At 39.8% G+C, this 19,591-nt stretch overlaps 2 protein-coding genes across 2 annotated transcripts in view; both read right to left on the minus strand.

Annotated features, from left to right (window-relative positions):
• Window positions 1-19,591, minus strand: part of macf1a (microtubule actin crosslinking factor 1a) — a 325,705-nt gene that overhangs the window by 251,150 nt on the left and 54,964 nt on the right.
• Window positions 12,657-14,896, minus strand: LOC129410014 (uncharacterized). Its single transcript, XM_055156982.1, has one exon. The coding sequence runs from the start codon at window positions 13,378-13,380 to the stop codon at window positions 12,778-12,780; it is 603 nt and encodes a 200-aa protein (XP_055012957.1). The 5' UTR covers window positions 13,381-14,896; the 3' UTR covers window positions 12,657-12,777.

The following is a 19,591-nucleotide window of genomic DNA, read 5'->3' on the forward strand; positions in this document are numbered from 1 at the left end:
ACTTTCTTTCTTACTTTCTTTCTTACTTTCTTTCTTACTTAATTTCTTTTCTGACTTTCTTTCTTTCTTTCTTACTGCTTTCTTTCTTACTTTCTTTCTTTCTTGCTTTCTCACTTTCTTTCTTACTTAATTTCTTTCTGACTTTCTTTCTTTCTTTTCTTACTTTCTTTCTTTCTTGACTTTCTTTCTTTCTTTCTTCTTTCTTTCTTACTTACTTTCTTTCTTTCTTTCTTTCTTACTTTCTTTCTTTCTTTCTTTCTTACTTTCTTACTTTCTTTCTTTCTTTCTTTCTTGCTTTCTTTCTTACTTACTTACTTTCTTTCTTACTTTCTTTCATTTGCACCAAAATGACTGTGCAACCCTTGAAATTCTTATGTTTATCACCGATTAAGAAAATAAAAATCACTCTAGAAAGAAAATAGAAATCACTCCAAATACAACTTCGGGTGAGATAAAAAGGTGCTGAGAAAAAAGGTATCAAAGCTCTGAAATAGTTCCGCTTTAACACTGTCTTATGAAATATCCAAAAAGTAAATTCACAAATGTTGAAAGTGATCATATCCATTTGTGACTAGACCCAAAACCTCGAGATACAAAAATCTGCATTTTATAATATTAATTTTAGTTGCACCGTATTATATTGGCCTATGGCATATTAGTGTTTTATACAGAGTGTCTTAAAGGTTGTATGGAGGATTTTTGTTTTGTTTCAGATTGTCAATGATAGGTTAAAATAACATTACAGAGATGCAGCAGCCTTGTAATTATGATGACCAAAAAAAAAAAAAGAATGAAAATCTATCAAATGTGGACGTGTTGAGGCCAGATAAACATCAGCCAATAGAAAACAAGGCTACCTCATTTTCTATTGGCTGTTAGGTCGTCAATCAAACTCCCTACGTTTCTAGTGTAACTGACTCGCTGGGATTACGTGGTTTATGCGGCGGTTCTTAGAGACTTTTTTAAACTGTAGCTTTGCACAAATTCGCACAAAGTTTGTTGCAACGGCGGACGAGAATCCACGACCAGTTCGCCGCGAAAAGAAAGTCCGTTTTCGAGGTCGCTGAAAGAAGAAGAGAAGAGGAAAAGGAGCGAAGACAAACTGAGGTGATTCTTGGAGATCCCTTCCAGCGATGGCGCGACTCAAGTAGACGAAGGTCGCTAAATTGTTTCTAGACCGGTCACTTCGACTGTAATTCCGAACGCCCACTGGCTGTAAACGTGTGATTTCTAGAGTAAGGAGGCGGGAGGAGATGTTTCTACTGAGGAAGCTGTGGAGGAGGAACATTTGAAAAAGAACTGTCACTGTAGTTCTCTTCCCTTAAAAAAATCCTCCATACAACCTTTAAGTCTTGTCTTAAGACCCACTTTTATTCTCAGACTTTTTTTTGAGTTGTGCGGTCCTGTGTCTTTTATTTGTGTTCTTTATTTTACTTATTTACTGCTATTTTATGATTTTATGGTTTTACTTTTATTTGGTTTTATTGGTTTTATAGTTTTAGGACTGGTATGACCAAATTTAAGCAATTAATTTTTTTGTTGTCTTCATTTTATGATCTCTGTAAAGCACTTTGGAAACTGCTTTGTTTGTAAAATGTAAATAAAAAGGATTTGGATTAGGATATTATGATGTCATGCGAATCCACCACTACCGTGACCGCAGTATTAACAAACAAATATCATAACTTTCACATCCTGCAGCTGTTTTTGACAACAATATCCAGCCCCATGAATCAGAAAGCCGCTCCAGAGGCGAAGACCGCATCCTTTTTTTAGAAACATGGCCTCTTTGAAGTCCATTTAAAAGGACAGGACAGAGGAGGGAGTGTCCGCCATGATCGAAACCAGACAGAAATATGTTTGATGTCGATAACGTCACTAGAAAAAGCATCTCTGTACACATTTGAGCGTGAAGACAAAGGCGAGCGGGTGCCAAGCGGGGGGTATGTCACAGTATGGCGGCTGGGTTGGACACATTAGAGATTGTGACATCCCTGGAGGGCACGTGATGAATCCTAAATCCTTTTTTATGCAAATCGGGGCGTCATGGAGGACGAGAGACGATGTTGAGTTTGGCCTGGAGTGAAAGCGTGTCTTTAATGTACAGGGAGAGTGGAGCTATTGATCTGAGCGCAGAGCGAAAGTGCGATTCAACAGGGAAGTCTGAGAGCTGCACCAATCTCTACTGTGTGTGTGTGTGTGTGTGTGTGTGTGTGTACGTGTGCGTCTGTGAGCTAGTGACTCAGCAGGTTTAGCGTCAAGCTCGAATATTAAAGTGATGGGAGCCACGTAGCGTTCAAGTCTGCCACAAAAGCCCCCGTTTGAGTCAAATGCTGCGGATGATACAAAAGCCCGTGAAAAACGCAATGCATTTTTTCCAGCAGCACAATTCGCATGAGCCAAACTGTTGAATACAAAACAGAATAAATAAAACAGCACCAAAGATTGTGATGTGGGACAATATAACAAAGAAAAGGCAAGATGTTATAATTAGGTCGACAGCATTTTGGCAATATGATTCAATCCAATTTATCGAATGGCCAAATGATTGCATATAAATAATTAACCAGTGGCCATTAACTATTAAAAGGCCCCCTAATAACGTTATTTTCTGATCTGTGCTATGTTTTTCCTCATCCACGTTTCCCACTCTTTTTCACTGACAACATTTCAAAACTTTTCCATGACCTTTTCATGACCTAAAGTGAAATTTCCATGACTTTACGGCACTTACATGTGTAAAATTGAGCAAACTAGGGCTAAATATGAAATGTTAACCCTTTTCACTCACCTCATGGTTTGGTTTTATAGTTTTTAACATTCAAAAAACTGTCAGTGCATTTATTGTCGTCTCTTTTAAACAAAAGGCGCATACTGGGAGTCTCCAACCAGTAGCTCTCCACCCTCATCCAAGCAGCTCACCAAGGGATTTCTGAATTACATGTATTGTGGATAATACGTAAAATATGATTAATTACGTTTATAAAAGTACCATTTTGATGATTTTGAACTTGGTGCACTGACAAATGGATAATGGTTTATGTTTTTAGCATCTAACTGTTCCCCATTTAAGGCCGTGGCTCTTATATTTACTCAGTTTCTTTGCGACTGCTGAAATTTGTAGCTTTCTGGCATTTTTGTTTTGCAAAGGAGCTCATTCAAGAAAAAAAGTTAGAAACCCCTGGCGCATACGATCGGAAATAATCATAATAACCTAATGATAACTTAAGAGAACGGTGTACTTGGGCGAAAGATATACTAAAATTTCATGACTTTTCCAAAACTTTCATTGAGTTTACAAAATTCCATGACTTTTCCAACCCTGGAAAATGACATTTTCAATTTCCATCACTTTTCCAGGATTTCCATGACCGTGGGAACCCTGCTCATAACAAACATACTTGGGGTTGTGTTTTGTTTCGTTCACATGTTTAACACACAAAAACTGGATATTTAGGCTGTGCTCTTTTCTCCGACAGAAATCACTCCAGTTCCACTTTGTGATGTCATGTGGTGAATACAGGAAGTGCTCCACTGTGTTTTTAAACTCTATACACCTTCACTAGAATCACTTGGATCATTTCAGACCTGGAACTCTGGATCTCTTCTGTACTGTATTTGAACAAAATACTGTATGTCTTCTCCCAGTACAGATGTATTGTATTGTAGCTCAATCAGGAAGTGTATGTTAGCATGCTAGTTGTTGTGGGCTTTACCATGCTCTGAAAAACACTGCAAACTGTTTAAAATGATCTGCTTCTGTTTTTCACATTTTTAAGACGGTAAATAATAAGTACAGCACCTTTGAGTACTTTTAAATATTATAATAATTTTGCAAGAGGGTAAACAAATATATGGTTTTGCATATGCTCACCGGTGTATGCCAGAAACTTATGAATAAATTGCCACATATTTCTTTCCTCCTTTGATAGTCTAATCACGTTTTTTGACTGTATAACTTAATAAAAACATGATACAGGAGGGTGTGTTGTTATGATTCGTATACACTTCTGCGTAAAAGGACACAGCGTCTCTTTGTTCAACTCTGCACTGTCACTGTTTAGCATAACAATGAGATCAAAACCTCCTCTGATATACTAATGTTTAACAAAGGAACAATGTACATCAAACAAAATATATGTAGAGCTATAGCAAAGCACAGGGGAGGCCACTAGCATGCTAATTTGTGCATGGAACACTTACTCACTGCCAGGCAACTGTTCTTAAAGAGTCCATGTTACGCTATTTTTCTGATTTTCTATGTTATAATGTTGTTTCCTCATCACAAACATATCTGGAGTTGTTTTTTCTCAAACTCAGGAACTTTCAGGAAGTGCTCCAGTGTGTTTTTAAACTCCATGCACCTTCACTAGAGTCATTTGAAAAAACTGAGACCTGGATTGGCCATTTTCTATTGAACTAAAGGTAAAAGGAGCTGTTGACATGAAAACTACCACTCCATGACATCACAAGGAACGTTTTGAGATTTGGAGATGTAGACAGACTAATAATACTAAAGGGTTCCTCAAACATGTGCGAATGAAACAAAACCAACTCCATGTATGCTCACAAGAGTCAATTTTGCATAATACAGGACCTTTAAAAGCACTATACCTGATTTTTACCGTCTTAAACTTGTAAAAAACAGAGCTAGTGCATTTTAAATTGTTTGCAGAGGCCCAAAGTTATTCCTGATTTAGGGTACCTCATGCTTTCAGATGAGTTTATAAGTGCTTTTACTGCCATTGCAAATCTAAAACCAACTAGCAGGCTCCACATTATTGGACAATAAAGTAGAGCTGCTCGATTATGGAAAAAATCATTATCACGATTATTTTGGTCAATATTGAAATCACGATTATTCAAATAATTATTTTTTAGTTACACGATGCATTTATTCAACGTTTCTCTCCCTCTCAAAAAAACCCCCAAACACTTTGTTATCGATAATTTACGCAAAACTCTCAAATAAATAAAATAAATAATTATAGGCTACAAATATGAACCTTAGAGCAGTTTTGCAATGACAAAAAATGAATAAAATATACTTTGAACATGAAATAAGGCAATCCAAAATAAACTATATAATAATAAATAAACTATATCCAGCTGTTGTACAATCTCTATATTTTAGTAATAAAATAAATATACTTATTTATATAAAAAAATATTCCAAAATAAACTTTATTAAGGTTTACAGTTTCAGCTTGGGCTCGGAGATCGGGATCGAGGCAGACATACACAGTGGACTTTTTCTGACCTCAAGAGTCACATTTTGCTCAAATACACGTGAGAAAATTGAGTCTTTAAAGGTGCATTGTGTAACTTTTCTGGTGGAGAGTTCATCAAATGCTTTTCTCCATGGATATGTTATTGCTTTGTCTGGAAGGTTTCACAATATGGTATTAAACCTTTCTATTTTCAAGGAAACCAAACCAGATCTAAGTATTTTTGAGCTATAAAACCACCTATAAATTAATAAATGAAAGGTAAGAAAGGTATTTAATGTCGTACTTTGGAACATCCCAAGCCAAAAAATGACATATCCAAAGAAACAAGCAGGTGACGGACCCCCAAACCGAAAAGTTAAGATCTCTTTTCTTGTTTTACGATAGTCTAGTCCACATTGATCACATTCTTCACTTATAAATTTGAATGAAAACACTTTAGAGTTAATGAAACCACAATTCACATTACACCAGAGAACAGCTTTTCCTCACAGTCTGCTGCCACTGCGGAGACGGGACCCAGTACGGAGAACCTGGCAACGCTCCATCTTTGTTTATTGTTCTGTAACTCGCTAAAACATGCATTTTATTTGTCTTTTTTTAATATATATAATTAGTTACTGAACAGCACGGCAGAGTCAGTGAGCACTTTGAATTTAAGTTCCAAGACCAAACCAGTGTTGGCAGTTTACATGATGCGTGTGGGCGAGTATTTATCATATTGTGCGGGTTTAAAAATCTGTACACTAAATACACGGTTTCCTCTCAAACGGAGACAAAATATATGACACTTTTTCTTTATTATGAGAACAACAAAACCTTTAGTGTTCATTAACAAATAATGGGAGTGGACAACATGACATTATTCTAAACTATTATATGTATACATGAGAAAAATGATCTGAGATTATTTTAAACTTTTTTTTTTTACATTTTTACATTTGGATTGGACAAAAATTGGACATTTCCCAAACAAAATGCTCGGTTCCATCATAAAGTGGTAGTTTTCGAGTTAACAGCTACTTTTTCCAATTCCAGGGAGGCAGAAATCATCAATTTTTTTCTAGTGAAGGTGTATGTAGTTTCAAAAACACAGTGCTTTACCTGGAATGTTCCATGGTATGACTTTATGACTGCATTTCCTTCTAGTATTTTCATCATTATGGGTTTTCCTATTGCTTGAAAATACAATAATTCTTTTGGTGACTCTCCATAGATATAAATTGTAATGTAGCGTAGAAGTATAATCTGCTTGTCGCTCTTGTAATAGATCGGTTTAATCTACTGTGGAACATTCTAGACAAAGCAATAACATTTCCATGGAGACAGAAATGTGACGCAGTGCATATTAAAGGGAATCAATGCGAGTCAATGTAATGTGCCCAAGAAGCATTCAAACCCAACATGTGTGTCAGAGTCCTGCGCCGGGTCGAGTACCGCGGTGCTGAAACGGGCGGGTTTTAACGTTCTGGGATATTAAGGGTGGGAAGTGATTACACACAGGCGGGTCAGGTGAATCAAATGAATGATGAACGGGAGAAAAATACAAGGCGTGACTCCAGGACGTCCATTGCCCTGGAAACAAGTAACATTTCCCAGTCTTTTCCGGGAATAATGGACCAGGCTGAGAGAGACTTTAGTGTTTTTATTACATAAACCCATCAGGAGAGGAGATCGGCTCGTTAGCTGTGCTCCTGGTTTAGTCCCGGTTTAGTCCCGGTTTAGACCTGGTGTAGTCCTGGTGTAGTCCTGGTTTAGTCCTGGTTTAGTCTTGGTTTAGACCTGGTTTAGACCTGGTGTAGTCCTGGTGTAGTCCTGGTGATCGGCTCGGCGGTTGCAGCATGTATATATTTATAATCTGCTAATGGCACAGTGCCGGTTTAGTCCTGGTTAAATCCTGGTTTAGACCTGGTTTAGTCCTGGTTTAGTCCTGATTTAGACATTTAGTCCGGTTTAGTCCTGGTTAAGTCCTGGTTTAGACCTGGTTTAGACAAGGTTAAGTCCTGGTTTAGTCTTGGTTTAGTCTTGGTTTAGAACTGGTTTAGACCTGGTTTAGTCCTGATTTAGACATTTAGTCCGGTTTAGTCCTGGTTAAATCCTGGTTTAGACCTGGTTAAGTCCTGGTTTAGTCCTGATTTAGACATTTAGTCCTGGTTTAGTCCTGGTTAAGTCCTGGTTTAGACCTGGTTTAGACAAGGTTAAGTCCTGGTTTAGTCCTCGTTAAGTCCTGGTTAAGCTCTGCTTTAGACCTGGTTTAGACCTGGTTTAGTCCTGGTTAAATCCTGGTTTAGACCTGGTTAAGTCCTGGTTTAGTCCTGATTTAGACATTTAGTCCTGGTTTAGTCCTGGTTAAGTCCTGGTTTAGACCTGGTTTAGACAAGGTTAAGTCCTGGTTTAGTCCTCGTTAAGTCCTGGTTAAGCTCTGCTTTAGACCTGGTTTAGTCCTGGTTTAGAGGTGGTTTAGTCCTGGTTTAGACGTTTAGTTCTGGTTTAGTCCTGGTTAAGTCCTGGTTTAGAGGTGGTTTAGTCCTGGTTTAGACATTTAGTCCTGGTTTAGTCCTGGTTAAGTCCTGGTTTAGAGGTGGTTTAGAGGTGGTTTAGTCCTGGTTTAGACCTGGTTTAGTCCTGGTTTAGACATTTAGTCCTGCTTAAGTCATGGTTCAGTCCTGGTTTACTCCTGGCGATCGGCTATGGCTGTTGCGGTGTGTATATATTTATCATCCGCTAATGACACAACGTAGGTTTAGTCCTGGTTTTTAGTCCTGGATTATTGGGCTGTTGGACTAAAGAGCTGACCTCAATTCAATTCATCACGGGCACGGATGGGTAACAGATGGATGGTTAAAGGGTCCGGACGAGCGCGGATTTAACTTTGATATAATCACGGGTTCACGGGTGGATCTGGTGCTTTATTGCGCAGATGCAGGTCTCCAAAAAATGGACCCGTGCAGGACTCTGGTCTGTGAGTGTGGGTTTGTGTTAGAGACATTAATCTGCTATGACTAATTCAGACATTTACTCAAAAATGCACAAACCTGACGCAACTCAAAACTGACGCAACGGACTGCAAGAAAACTGTCTGCCGGCCAACCTGAGAATTTAACCCACAACCTCTTTGCCAGAAACGAAAATAAGCAGACAAGTACCCCACACAATAACTCCTCAACTTTTCACCGAATTCATGAGAAATAAAGTAAATGTTTTTGCTTTCTGGCTCTTGTTGGGCCCGTCAGTCTGCTGTGAGGTCTGGAGCAGGAGGTGGTTTGAAAGGACGGCGTGTGTTTGGTGTTGATTAGACTCCAGGAAAAAACAGAGCAGGCTTTTCTACCGCTGATAACCACACACAGAGGCACATACAAAAACATGGACTATAAAAGGAAACTAAGCTGTGAATACCTTCTGGACAACTGATTAAGAAGGATGGAAATATACTACAGTACTCCTAGAACTACTACAACTAGTACTACAACTACGACAGCTATCTACAACTATTTAGCAATTAGTAGAGGTACAACTTCAGAACACAACTACAATTTAAAGATCCAATATTAGACAAAATGTATTCTTCTGAGCTTTGAGACATGTTAAAATGTTGTTACTTCATCAAAAACATAATTGCAGTTGTGTTTTGTTTCCTTTACACATTTAAGTAACCCTTTATTATTAGTCTGTCTGCATTTCCAAGTCCAAAATGCTCGATTGCACCTTATGATGTTATGAACCTGTAGTTTTTAAGTTATGAGCTATGTTTTTTCTTTTTGTTCTGCAGATTATTGTTTTCCAAAGACTGGGTTTTGACCTTCAGGTGGGTCGCAAGTTTTTTTGGGGGGTCAACTTCACACGTTCTGCATGTAGGTCGGCAATATCCAGTTGAATACATGGATCTGTGACCTTATCGTCATTTTGGATATTTCGTCAGAATATCTTGCACTCGGTTAGCCTGATTCATCAACCGGTTTCACTTTGGGGAAACCGTCTGACCTCGCAGTATTAGAATTCGTTCGCTCGACAGTAGGCGGGAAATTTTTAATTTAACCAATCATTGCTAACTGGTATATTAAGCCTTTCCAAAATACCATAGGAAGAAGGGCAATAACATCTTTCCCCTTGATAAAATTCACCAAACATTCTCTTTGTTCCGGCTTTAAATCCTCGATCTCGAGAATCATTGCCAACACAGAATGTATGGCTCTTTGCTGATTGGCTGGCGTCCAGACTCACACTTCAGGGGTTTTTGCACACTGTCTAGTGTATTCTGACTCCTGACCTAGTCGCTAAAGAGAAATGAAATTGAGTGGAGGCACTAGGTGGCGCCAGCCTGACTAATCCTCAGTAGGGCCAGTGTTTCTATGCTTATTCCTTTCACTACTATATATGTATATGTATATGTATATATGTATATATGTATATATGTATATATGTGTGTGTGTGTGTGTGAATTGGGAGTTTCTGTGCTCATTAAAATGAAGCCAAAGCACAGAAACAGACTGAATGTTGCACCTGATCTGCTCCTGCGTTCTCCTCCTGCACCCTGGACTGGAACACACTACAAAAACACAGACAGGTCCACCTATCTCATTAGAAATGTTCAAATGTTAAGACATGTTTTATATCATGTCTAATCTTTTTGTAGTTATTCTATTGACTATTTTGTTCCAATTTTGCTGGTTCAATTGAATGTTGAAAAGAAAAAGAAATGGGCTACTTTTAAAATCCAAATAGGCGACTTATGGATCCTTTTATTGCTGCTTCAATGACTGTTTTTCATTGTTTAAAACTTGAGTCATACTAATTGTTCAGAGGCACGATCACTCAGCCAACAATAAAATATCCTCATTAATGTTCAACAATGGACAAATCCACTTTATTTTGTGATTTACAAATAATGTCTATTGACTTGGGTCGCGAAGGTTTGTGACTTTTAAAATATGGGTCTCCAGAAAAAAAAAAAGTTGCTGTAGAGATTGGCAATTCCAGGGCTGAAACGATCCAAATGATTCTAGTGAAGTTGTATGGAGTTTAAAAACACAGTGGAGCACTTCCTGTATTACCACATGACATCACAAGGTGGAACAGAGTGTTTTCTGTTTGAGAGAAGAACTCAGCCTAAATATGCAGTGTTTGTGAGTTAAACATAAACAGAAAATAGCTTAATATAAAACCCTTTAAGTAGTTATATAGTTAGAGTGTTTTCAAATTTTAATAAAAAAGTGTATGATGTGTTTCAGTTTCAGTTTCATTTGCAGCTTTTTATTCAACTGTCACCTATTCAATTTCAGTTCTGTGTGATTTCAGAGAGGTAGGATTCAAGCTCTTAATGACTCACCTAATTTAATTTAATAGTCGGTCTTTACCAAACGAGTAAAATTAATAACATTGACAGTGATATATCAGCGGTCTCCTTTTGAGATTTGAGAAGTGATTCATTTCGGAGGTGAGTATGCAAATGCGGTCCGGGTAAGTCCCAGTTTCAGACCTGGTTTAGTCCATACAGTACACCTGGCTGTTAGTAGACTGTCCCGAGTTATAATTGACCCCATTTTTAGTTTAATCATAGCTCAGACTTCAAAACTTAGTAAGAAATGATTGTTGAAGTATAAGTCAATTTTTTTCATATATTTAGTTTGCTTGTGTGGTGATAAAAGTCATCTTCAATCCTAACATTAGTCCTGGTTTCGTCTTAAGTTTATTCCTGGTTTATTCCTTGTTGATGTTCAATTTCTCTCCAGCAACTAGGTCAGGAATCGGAATACACTAGATGGTTTAAAAAAAAAAAAACGAAGTGCGAGTTTGGGCACCAGCCAATCAACGAAGAGCCATATATTCTGTCTTAGCAATGATTCCTGAGATCGAGGATTTAAAGCCGGAACAAAGAGAATGTTTGGTGAATTTTATCAAGGGGAAAGACGTTATTGCCCTTCTTCCTACAGAATTTGTGAAAAGCTTGATATACCTGTTAGTCCCGTTAGCAGCGCATTGCGTACGTCATGACCAAATAGCAGTGATTGGTTAAATGAAAAAAGTACCCGCCTACCGTCGAGCGAACAAATTCTAATGCTGCGAGGTTGGACGATTTCTACGAAGTTAAACTGGCTGATGAATCAGGCTATTAGTTTACATCCAATGTTGTCCTTTTTTCACAAAATTCAGTGTGGTCCTGTTTCAGACATGTCGTAATGAATAAGTATGTTTTTCAGTACTGATTTTGTCTTTCACATAGACTGTATAAAAAGTGGACTAAGGGAGTGTAACGTCACCCATAGTGTTTGGTTAAAGTCAAATGAAGCTCATCGAGGCTCGCAGTTACAGGGGCGAATTTGGAGCAGACTTCCTATTTGGTCATTCATATATACAGTCTGTGATCTTTCGTATGTTGATCAGATAACAAATAAGTTTGCATTGTTGAAATGTTAATCACCTTTAATAAATTTTCAAGTTCCTAAATCCTCCAATGGACAGATGTTGTTTTTGTGTTGTTTCTTACTATAACACAACTATAACACAAAGCATCTTGATCAATAAGTGGAATCTCTATGTCCAAAAAATGTATAAAAACAAACAGTGAAGATGATCATGCTTGTAGTATAAAAATTGAGAGTGACAGAGTAAAAAAGTGGTCAAAAAGTATAAATATAAAAAAATACCAATTATCAGCCAAAAGCTTACATTAAGAACCATACTATCCATTAATAAAACTGTCAAAACTCTATTCATAAACACCCGAAATAGGGCTGCTCGATTATCACAATTATTTTTGTCAATATTGAGGCTATAGGCTACAAATATGAACCTTAGAGCAGTTTGGCGATGTATAAAACATAAAATGAATAAAATATATACTTTGAACATGAAATAAGGTATAGAAAATGTAAATGTATCCAAAATAAACTATATTTCCAGCTGTTCTACAATCTCTATATTTAAATATTTATATAAAAATATCCCCAAAAAGACTTTAAGCTTTATCGTTTCAATTCGATTATATGAAATTGTGATAAAAATTTTATTCATTACACAGCTTTAACACAAAATATATGATTCACAGAGCTGGTAATCATATAGTGTGTAAACTCAAACCTCTGGCAGGGGCGTGGTTTGTTGCTGCGGTGATTGACAGCTGTCCATCACCGAGTCCAGTCTCTCGGAGGAGCTCGTTTCCGGGACGACCCACTCCGTTTGACTGGGCGTGGTCCCCGTTGTCCCCGGCGACGTCAACGGCAGGTCACTGGTGTATCCCGACTCCAAAAGCGACGGGGAGCGTTGTGGCGCACGTACAGGCGTTTCCAAAAACATTCCCTTTGTAGCAATATCCGCTTTTGGGATCGTAGGTGCTCCCATGGGTGCTAGGGTCGTGTCCGGATTCAAAACTTTAACAACGTCTCCGGGTGTCTCTGTGTCACCCTTCCAAACCGGGGAACCATAGTCACTTGGATAAACCGTCCTAACTACGCAAAGTTTTCCATCTACTTCCCGAATATGAACCACACCTTTGCGCTCTTTTTCCGACGGAGTTTTAGCGCGAGAAGTCCGTTCCTGTATCCGTTTCGTCTTAACATCCGTTCTTTTCACTTCCGCTATCCTTTTTCTCCTTCTTCGCTCGTAAAATCCAAGGTTTTTCCACCACGCCTTGCACTTTCCCCTTGATCCGAAGCACCCTGCCCCCACCTGGAGTCGTGCTGCCCAGCGGAGGAGCAGTGTTGACTGGGGAAGTTGTCGTGGTTTGACTGGGAATACTGGAAACATCCACAATCGCACTAACGGAATCCTCCTCACCGGGATAACAGAAGACGCCTTTCCACGCCGGGCTCGGTTTAGGAGACGAATCAAGAGTCCTACTTCCGTAAACCATCGGCAAAAGAGTATTGCTTTGCGAATGGGCAGGCACTGTTAGAAGACTAGGTTTGCTAACTTCGAATTCGGTCGGTTTTTGGTCCGTACATTCTTCGTTCTTTTCCTCCTCTGGTTCCTGATTGGTTTTGTATTCCTCTACGTCAACTTCTCCCTTTTTGGATTTCTTGTTTTTATGTTTTCGTCGAAATCGCAGCCGCCTCTTTGGCGAATGGGGGGCCGCTCCAGGGTGCTGCCCCTCGGAAGGTGGAGGCCTTACACAACCGATGGAGTTGCCCATGGTTTTGACACAGGAGCAGGGCATACAAGCTTCAATGGTACACCAACAGTTTTAGATCAATAAAATCCTGGTTTAGACTCGGTTCAGTTCAGCTTTAAGTCCTGATTTAGTCCATAGTTTAATCCCGGTTTGGTTCAAATGCTGCTACAACTTGGAAGTTTTGACACAGAAGCAGGGCATACAAAATGAAATGGTTACGCAAACAGTTTTAGATCAGTGAAATCCTGGTTTAGACTCGGTTCAGTTCACCTTTAAGTCCTGGTTTAGTCCATGGTTTAATCCCACTTAAATTAAAGTCTTGACGAGCTTGGACCTGGCAACCATCTCTTCTAAAAACTACAACAACTCTCTCTTTTTTAGAGTAATGAAATCCTGGTTTAGACTCGGTTTGGTTCAACTTTAAATCCTGGTTTAGTCCGTAGTTTAGTCCCGCTTAAGTTAAAGTCTGGAATTGGATCTGGCAACCATCTCTTCTTCAAAAACAAACAACTCTCTCTTTTTTAGATCAATGAAATCCTGGTTCAGATTCAGTTCGGTTCAACTTTAAGTCCTGGTTTAGTCCATGGTTTAATCCCGCTCAAGTTAAGGTCTTGACGAGCTTGAATCTGGCAACCATCTCTTCTTCAAAAACAAACAACCTGTCTCTTTTTTTAGATCAATAAAATCCTGGTTTAGACTCGGTTCAGTTCAGCTTTAAATCCTGGTTTAGTCCATAGTTTAGTCCCGCTTAAGTTAAGGTCTAGAATTGGATCTGGCAACCATCTCTTCTCCTAAAGATTTCAAGAACTCTCTCTCTTTTTTAGATCAATAAAATCCTGCTTTAGACTCGGTTCGGTTCAGCTTTAAGTCCTGGTTTAGTCCACAGTTTAATCTAATTCTAATGCTGCTACAACTTTCAATCAGAGGACTATTTAGGCCTGTCCCAAGCCTAGAAAAATATAATGAGATGTATCAAGATTGTGCAGTTGACAAAGTGGTTTTGTTCTTGTTGTTTTAAGAATATAGTCCTGGTTTAGTCCTGTTTAAGTTAAGGTTTTGACTAGTTTGGATCTGGCAACCATCTCTTCTTGTAATAATACTAATGCTTTATCTTAATCGAAGGACATAAACGTACAAAAACGCAGACTCAGACCAAATTTCTGCATGCATTCGTTGTTTACAATTTATTCCGGCGCTGCTAGAAAAATAAACGTCCGCGTACACCGACAGATGACCGATAGCTCCTCATTTAGCTGACAGGTCTGATTAATATGAAAATAAGCACAGCGGGCTAAACCCCATTCTAAAATTTAACTCTGTGAACGGTGAGAAGGAATGAGCTGAGGGCATTTTTAGAACGGCAGGTGTATAGCTAACATGTCATAACATTTTACTGCTAACTTCCAGTCGCAATTTAAACAAAACATGCACAGTCAGCGATTTCTTGAGCCGTTATCGAAACTAGAATCTCATTTCAAGTATTGACATTGAAAAAAAATCACATAAACCAGACAAAATTAGACTTTTCCTCAATGTTTATTTTCTAGATTAGTACTTCTATAAGAACATATAGTTGTATTAAAGAAAGTACTACTATTTTTGTTTTGAAAATTTCATTGGATTGTTACAGTTATGATCAAAACTTTACTTTACTTTATTGAAATTGAATTGGAAGTTGCAGGTTTATTGAAGAATGGGTCAAATGCAAAGGAGCAATCTTGGTTTTGGGGCTCTAAAATCCATGAATCTAGCTCAAGATCTGGAAATAGGTGCCTAGATTCTTTACTGCAGTCGCCCACTGCTCCTGACAGGTTTAGCTCAGGTTTTTTAAAGAATGGGTCAAATGCAGAGGACAAATTTCCCTATGAGGACACTAAAGTATACTTAACCTGTGTTTGTATTGGCCCTCTAGATTTGTAGTTGCAGTCTATGAATCTAGCTCAAGATCTGGAAATAGGTCCCTAGTTTATTTACTGTGGTTGACCCAGGTTTATTGAAAAATGGGTCAAATGCAGAGGACAAATATCCCTATGATAACACTAAAGTATACCTCATCTATCCTATCCCCTATCTTGGCCCTCTGGACTTGTAGTTGCAGTCCATGAACCTGGATCAAGATCTAAAAATGGGTCTCTAGGCTGTGCGCTGGGATCGCCCACTGCTTTTGACAGGTTTAACCCAGGTTTATTGAAGAATGGGTCAAATGCAGATTACAAATTTCTCTAAGAGGACCCTAAAATATACCTAACCTGTCTTTGTATTTGCCCTCTAGACTTGTAGTTTACGGTGGTCGCCCACTCCTCCTAAAACCTAACAGGTTGACCCAGGTTTATTGAAAAATGGGTCAAATGCAGAGGACAAATTTCCCGATTAGGACACTAAAGTATACTTAACCTATCTTGGCACTCTGGACTTGTAGTTGCAGTCCAAGAACTTAGCTCAAGATCTAAAAGTGGGTCGCTAGGTTCGTCCACTGCTCCTGACAGGTTTAACCCAGGTTTGTTAAAGAATGGGTCAAATACAGAGGACAAATATCTCTAAGAGGACACTAAAGTATACCTAATCTGTCTTGGTATTGGCCCTCTAGACTAGTAGTTGCAGTTCATGAACCGAGCTCAAGATCTGGAAAACGGGCCTTGGGTTATTTACAACAATCGTCCACAAGTTTAGTCCAGGTTTACTGAAGAATGGGTCAAATGCAGAGGACAAATTTCTCTATGAGGACACTAAAATATACCAAATCTGTCTTTGTTTTGGCCCTTTAGACTTGTAGTTGCAGTCCATCTGGAAAAAAGGGGCCTTGAGTTATTTACAGCGATCACCCACAAGTTTAACCCAGGTTTACTGAAGAACGGGTCAAATGCAGAGGACAAATTTCCCTCACAATAAAGTTTACCTAATCTAAAGATCTAAAAATGGGTCCTTGGGTTAGTTATTGCAGTTCATCACTACACTGGACAGGTTTAACCCAAGTTTAAATCTAAAAAAACGGGTCAAATGCAGAGGAGAAACTTCCTTCCAGCTTAACCTATGCTTGTATTGGCCTCCATGTTACATCCAAGCCATATGGTTCTGCTTCATATGATCCCTGTAGACTTGTGGTTGCATTCAAGGACACTCGGACATAACAATGGAAAAATATCCGCGTGTAAAACCAGACTCGGATGGTTTTTGATTTATCTCCGGAATTCGAGCAGGTACGATAGGTAGGATGTCATCTCTATGAGCCAATCCATCACCCAAAATGATAACTGCAGCCAAGAAAGATGGACTCTTGCACAATGTTATTCAGCCTATTAGAGCGGCTCCGTGAACCGTGGCGTCGCGTGTGTGTGTGACCTCGATGTGTGAAAATACGCCAGGAATCTTACACTAACGCCGAATCAATAATCACATCGCATCCCGGCTATAAAATAATAAAAAAATACACAGGATTAGACGCATAAATCATTCCCACGTTTGAGCTGGTTCCTCGGATAACTGTGGCGTGCCTTTTTGGCCGGCAGCAAGATCTCAAACTCATGAATTATCAATGCTCCCCGTCCGACTCGGCTGGTGTTATGACACGATCGGACGACGCCAATAAAAACCCGTTACAAAAGTTGAGCTGAAATCTTATCCGGCAGTAGTGGAAGTAGCGTTAATGTCCTCGTCGATACAGTTCGTAGTAAAACATGAGAAGGGGGGCATTCTGCAGAGCAAGCACACAGGTGGTAGAGATAGTGTGCGGTCAGCCAATGGGGTGATAGATTACTGGTAGGTGAAGCCAATCGTCAATCTTCGCATCACCGACAAGAGCATTAGGTGATCTGTAACGCTTTTATAATAGCTTATAAGGGATAATACAGCTGGAAGAGATCATAAAAAAGCCAAAATGTTCTTTTAATTCCACTTTTAGGAGGGTTTCTTGTTTAAAACGACAAATCCAAGCTCAAATCGCGCCACGTTTTAGATAATTATCCACTTCCCAAGCTTGATAAATCCACAAGCGTATAATAAATCTGTTCGGTGTCAGTCCCAAGCCCGTTTTAAAGACATTTACGAGGGCATTCGCTCCAAACGAAAGACGTTTATCCGCTTGTCAATATGTAATCCTTTCACGATGTCACTGTTTTAAACCAGTCAACGCTTTCTGTCAATCCAAAGTGAGGATAAACAGTATCGGGAAGGGCATCTGGCGTTAAAAAAAAAAACCTTTGCCGAATCAGTAGGTTTTGTAGCAGACCTGTGGAGCGCTTTAATACATTCTACAGCATCTCTGACCTTTTCTGCAGGATCTGGGGGACTTAATCTGTCTGGACATCTTTACTTGGAATCTCTAAGAAGAAGAAAAAAAACTCAGATATTTCATTCTTTTTTCCTGTGATGCCTTGGCACGCTTGGGTACGCTGCAAATCATAAAGCTCCTGGCGTGCTCCTGTCACTCTGCCAGCTCTATTTCCCCTTCATCAGGTGGTGCAGTGCGACGATGCCAACCAAAAAATCCACTGTTTTAGGGGGTGCGGGTGGGTACCAAGTCTGTGACACCAACTCCCAAACCGCACGGGATTACAGTGCAAACGAATACAGTTTCCGCCTTGATCTGGAGCTCCGTGCCGCTGCTAATAGCTAGTCTTGTCACTGGAATCCAATTTGGAAAAAGACATTCAGTTTGACAGCGTTCTGGCACACAAGCAACCAAAAACAGGTCTTATTCTTCACTCAAAACGCAAAAACATACATCCTGGTTGAATTATAGGTGCATACGTTTGGATACAAGCCAGCAGGCAGTACTTATTGTCCAGGAAAAGGGGCAATCCTGAAGTTGGGTCTATTGCAACACACTACAGAACGAGGGGTTCCGAAATTTGGCTATCCTCATTTAACCTCGCGGTATTTTCCATAGAGTCCGCGGTTTAAAAAAAAAAAAAGGAAATCCGTTTGGAACCGCGGAGTGACAGTGTGTAAAAAGCAGGGCGGTCCGTTAAATCAGCTGTTCCGTGCACTTCCACACAGAGCACATCCCCGGCGAATCCGAGGTAAAAATATGAAAAGCTATTCTGGGATTTGCTTGTTCCTGCGTGCGTCGCCGGTTGCTCGGTTTCGTCCCTCGCTCGTAAACGCCGGTAAAAAAAAAAAAAAAAAGAGAGAGAGAAGAGGAGAAGAGGAGAGGAAGGGAAAAGGGTTACGTCTCCTGCTCGATGCTGCTGCTGCTCTGCCGAGCTCTCACCCCCTCCCCGGCTCCAGCCTTCGCAAACTCCTCCCACCGTCTTTGCTCTGTTCTCGTGATCGCTCCTCTCTCTCTCTCCTCTACCTCTTCTCTCACTCGTTTTTGCTCTCCACACTCCCTCTCGTCTCTCTCTCTCTCACTCGTGTCCCTCCAGACCCTCTCCTCTCTCTCTCTCCTCTACATAATCTCTCTCGTTTTGCTCTCCACTCCCTCTCCTCTCTCTCTCAATCTCTCTTCTACCTCTTCTCTTATTCATTTTCCCTCTCCACTCCCTCTCTCTTCTCTCTTCTACCTCTTCTCTCAATCCTTTTCGCTCTCCACTCTTTCTTTCTTCTCTCCTCTCTCTCATTTGAGTCCCTCCAGACCCTCTCCTCTCTCTCCTCTACCTCTTCTCTCACTCGTTTTCCCTCTCCACTCCCTCTTCCTTTCTCTTCTACCTTTTCTCTCATTCATTTTCTCTCTCTTCTCTCTCACTTATTTTACTTCTCTTCTCTTGCCTCTACCGCTTCTCTCACTCGTTTTCCTTGTCCACAATCTCTCTTTTGCTCCTCTACCTTTTCTTCCTCTCATTTCCCCTCTCCACTCTCTCTTTCTCTAATATCGAAAGTGGTTTCTCGTTCTATCCTTCACTTCTATTTCGTTGTCTTTTTCCAATCTCTCTCCTCTCCATCTCTTCTTTCCCCTCCCTCTGTGTCTCTCCTTGTTGCTCCCTCCCTCTCTCTCCTTTCTACTCGCCTTTTTCTCCCCCTCACTTCTGTTTCTCTCTCTTCCTCACTTTTATCATGTCTTCTCTCTCTCGCTCTTCTTCCATCCATCCATCTACCTCACTGTATATCCCTCCTATCTTGTCCTCTCTCTCTCCCTCCACTCATCCACCCATCCCTCTGTCTTGTCCTCTCTCGTTTTCCATCCATACCTCTGTATGTCAATCCAATCTTGTCTTCTCTCTCTCCCCCATCCATCCATCCATCCCTGTGTATCCATCCCACTGTACGTCACTCCTATCTTGTCCTCTTACTCTTTCTCCCTCCATCCATCCATCCATCC

This window comes from Boleophthalmus pectinirostris, unplaced genomic scaffold (genome assembly GCF_026225935.1).
Source record: "Boleophthalmus pectinirostris isolate CB_2022bp ecotype Guang Dong unplaced genomic scaffold, ASM2622593v1 HiC_scaffold_21, whole genome shotgun sequence".
NCBI lineage: Eukaryota > Metazoa > Chordata > Actinopteri > Gobiiformes > Gobiidae > Boleophthalmus > Boleophthalmus pectinirostris.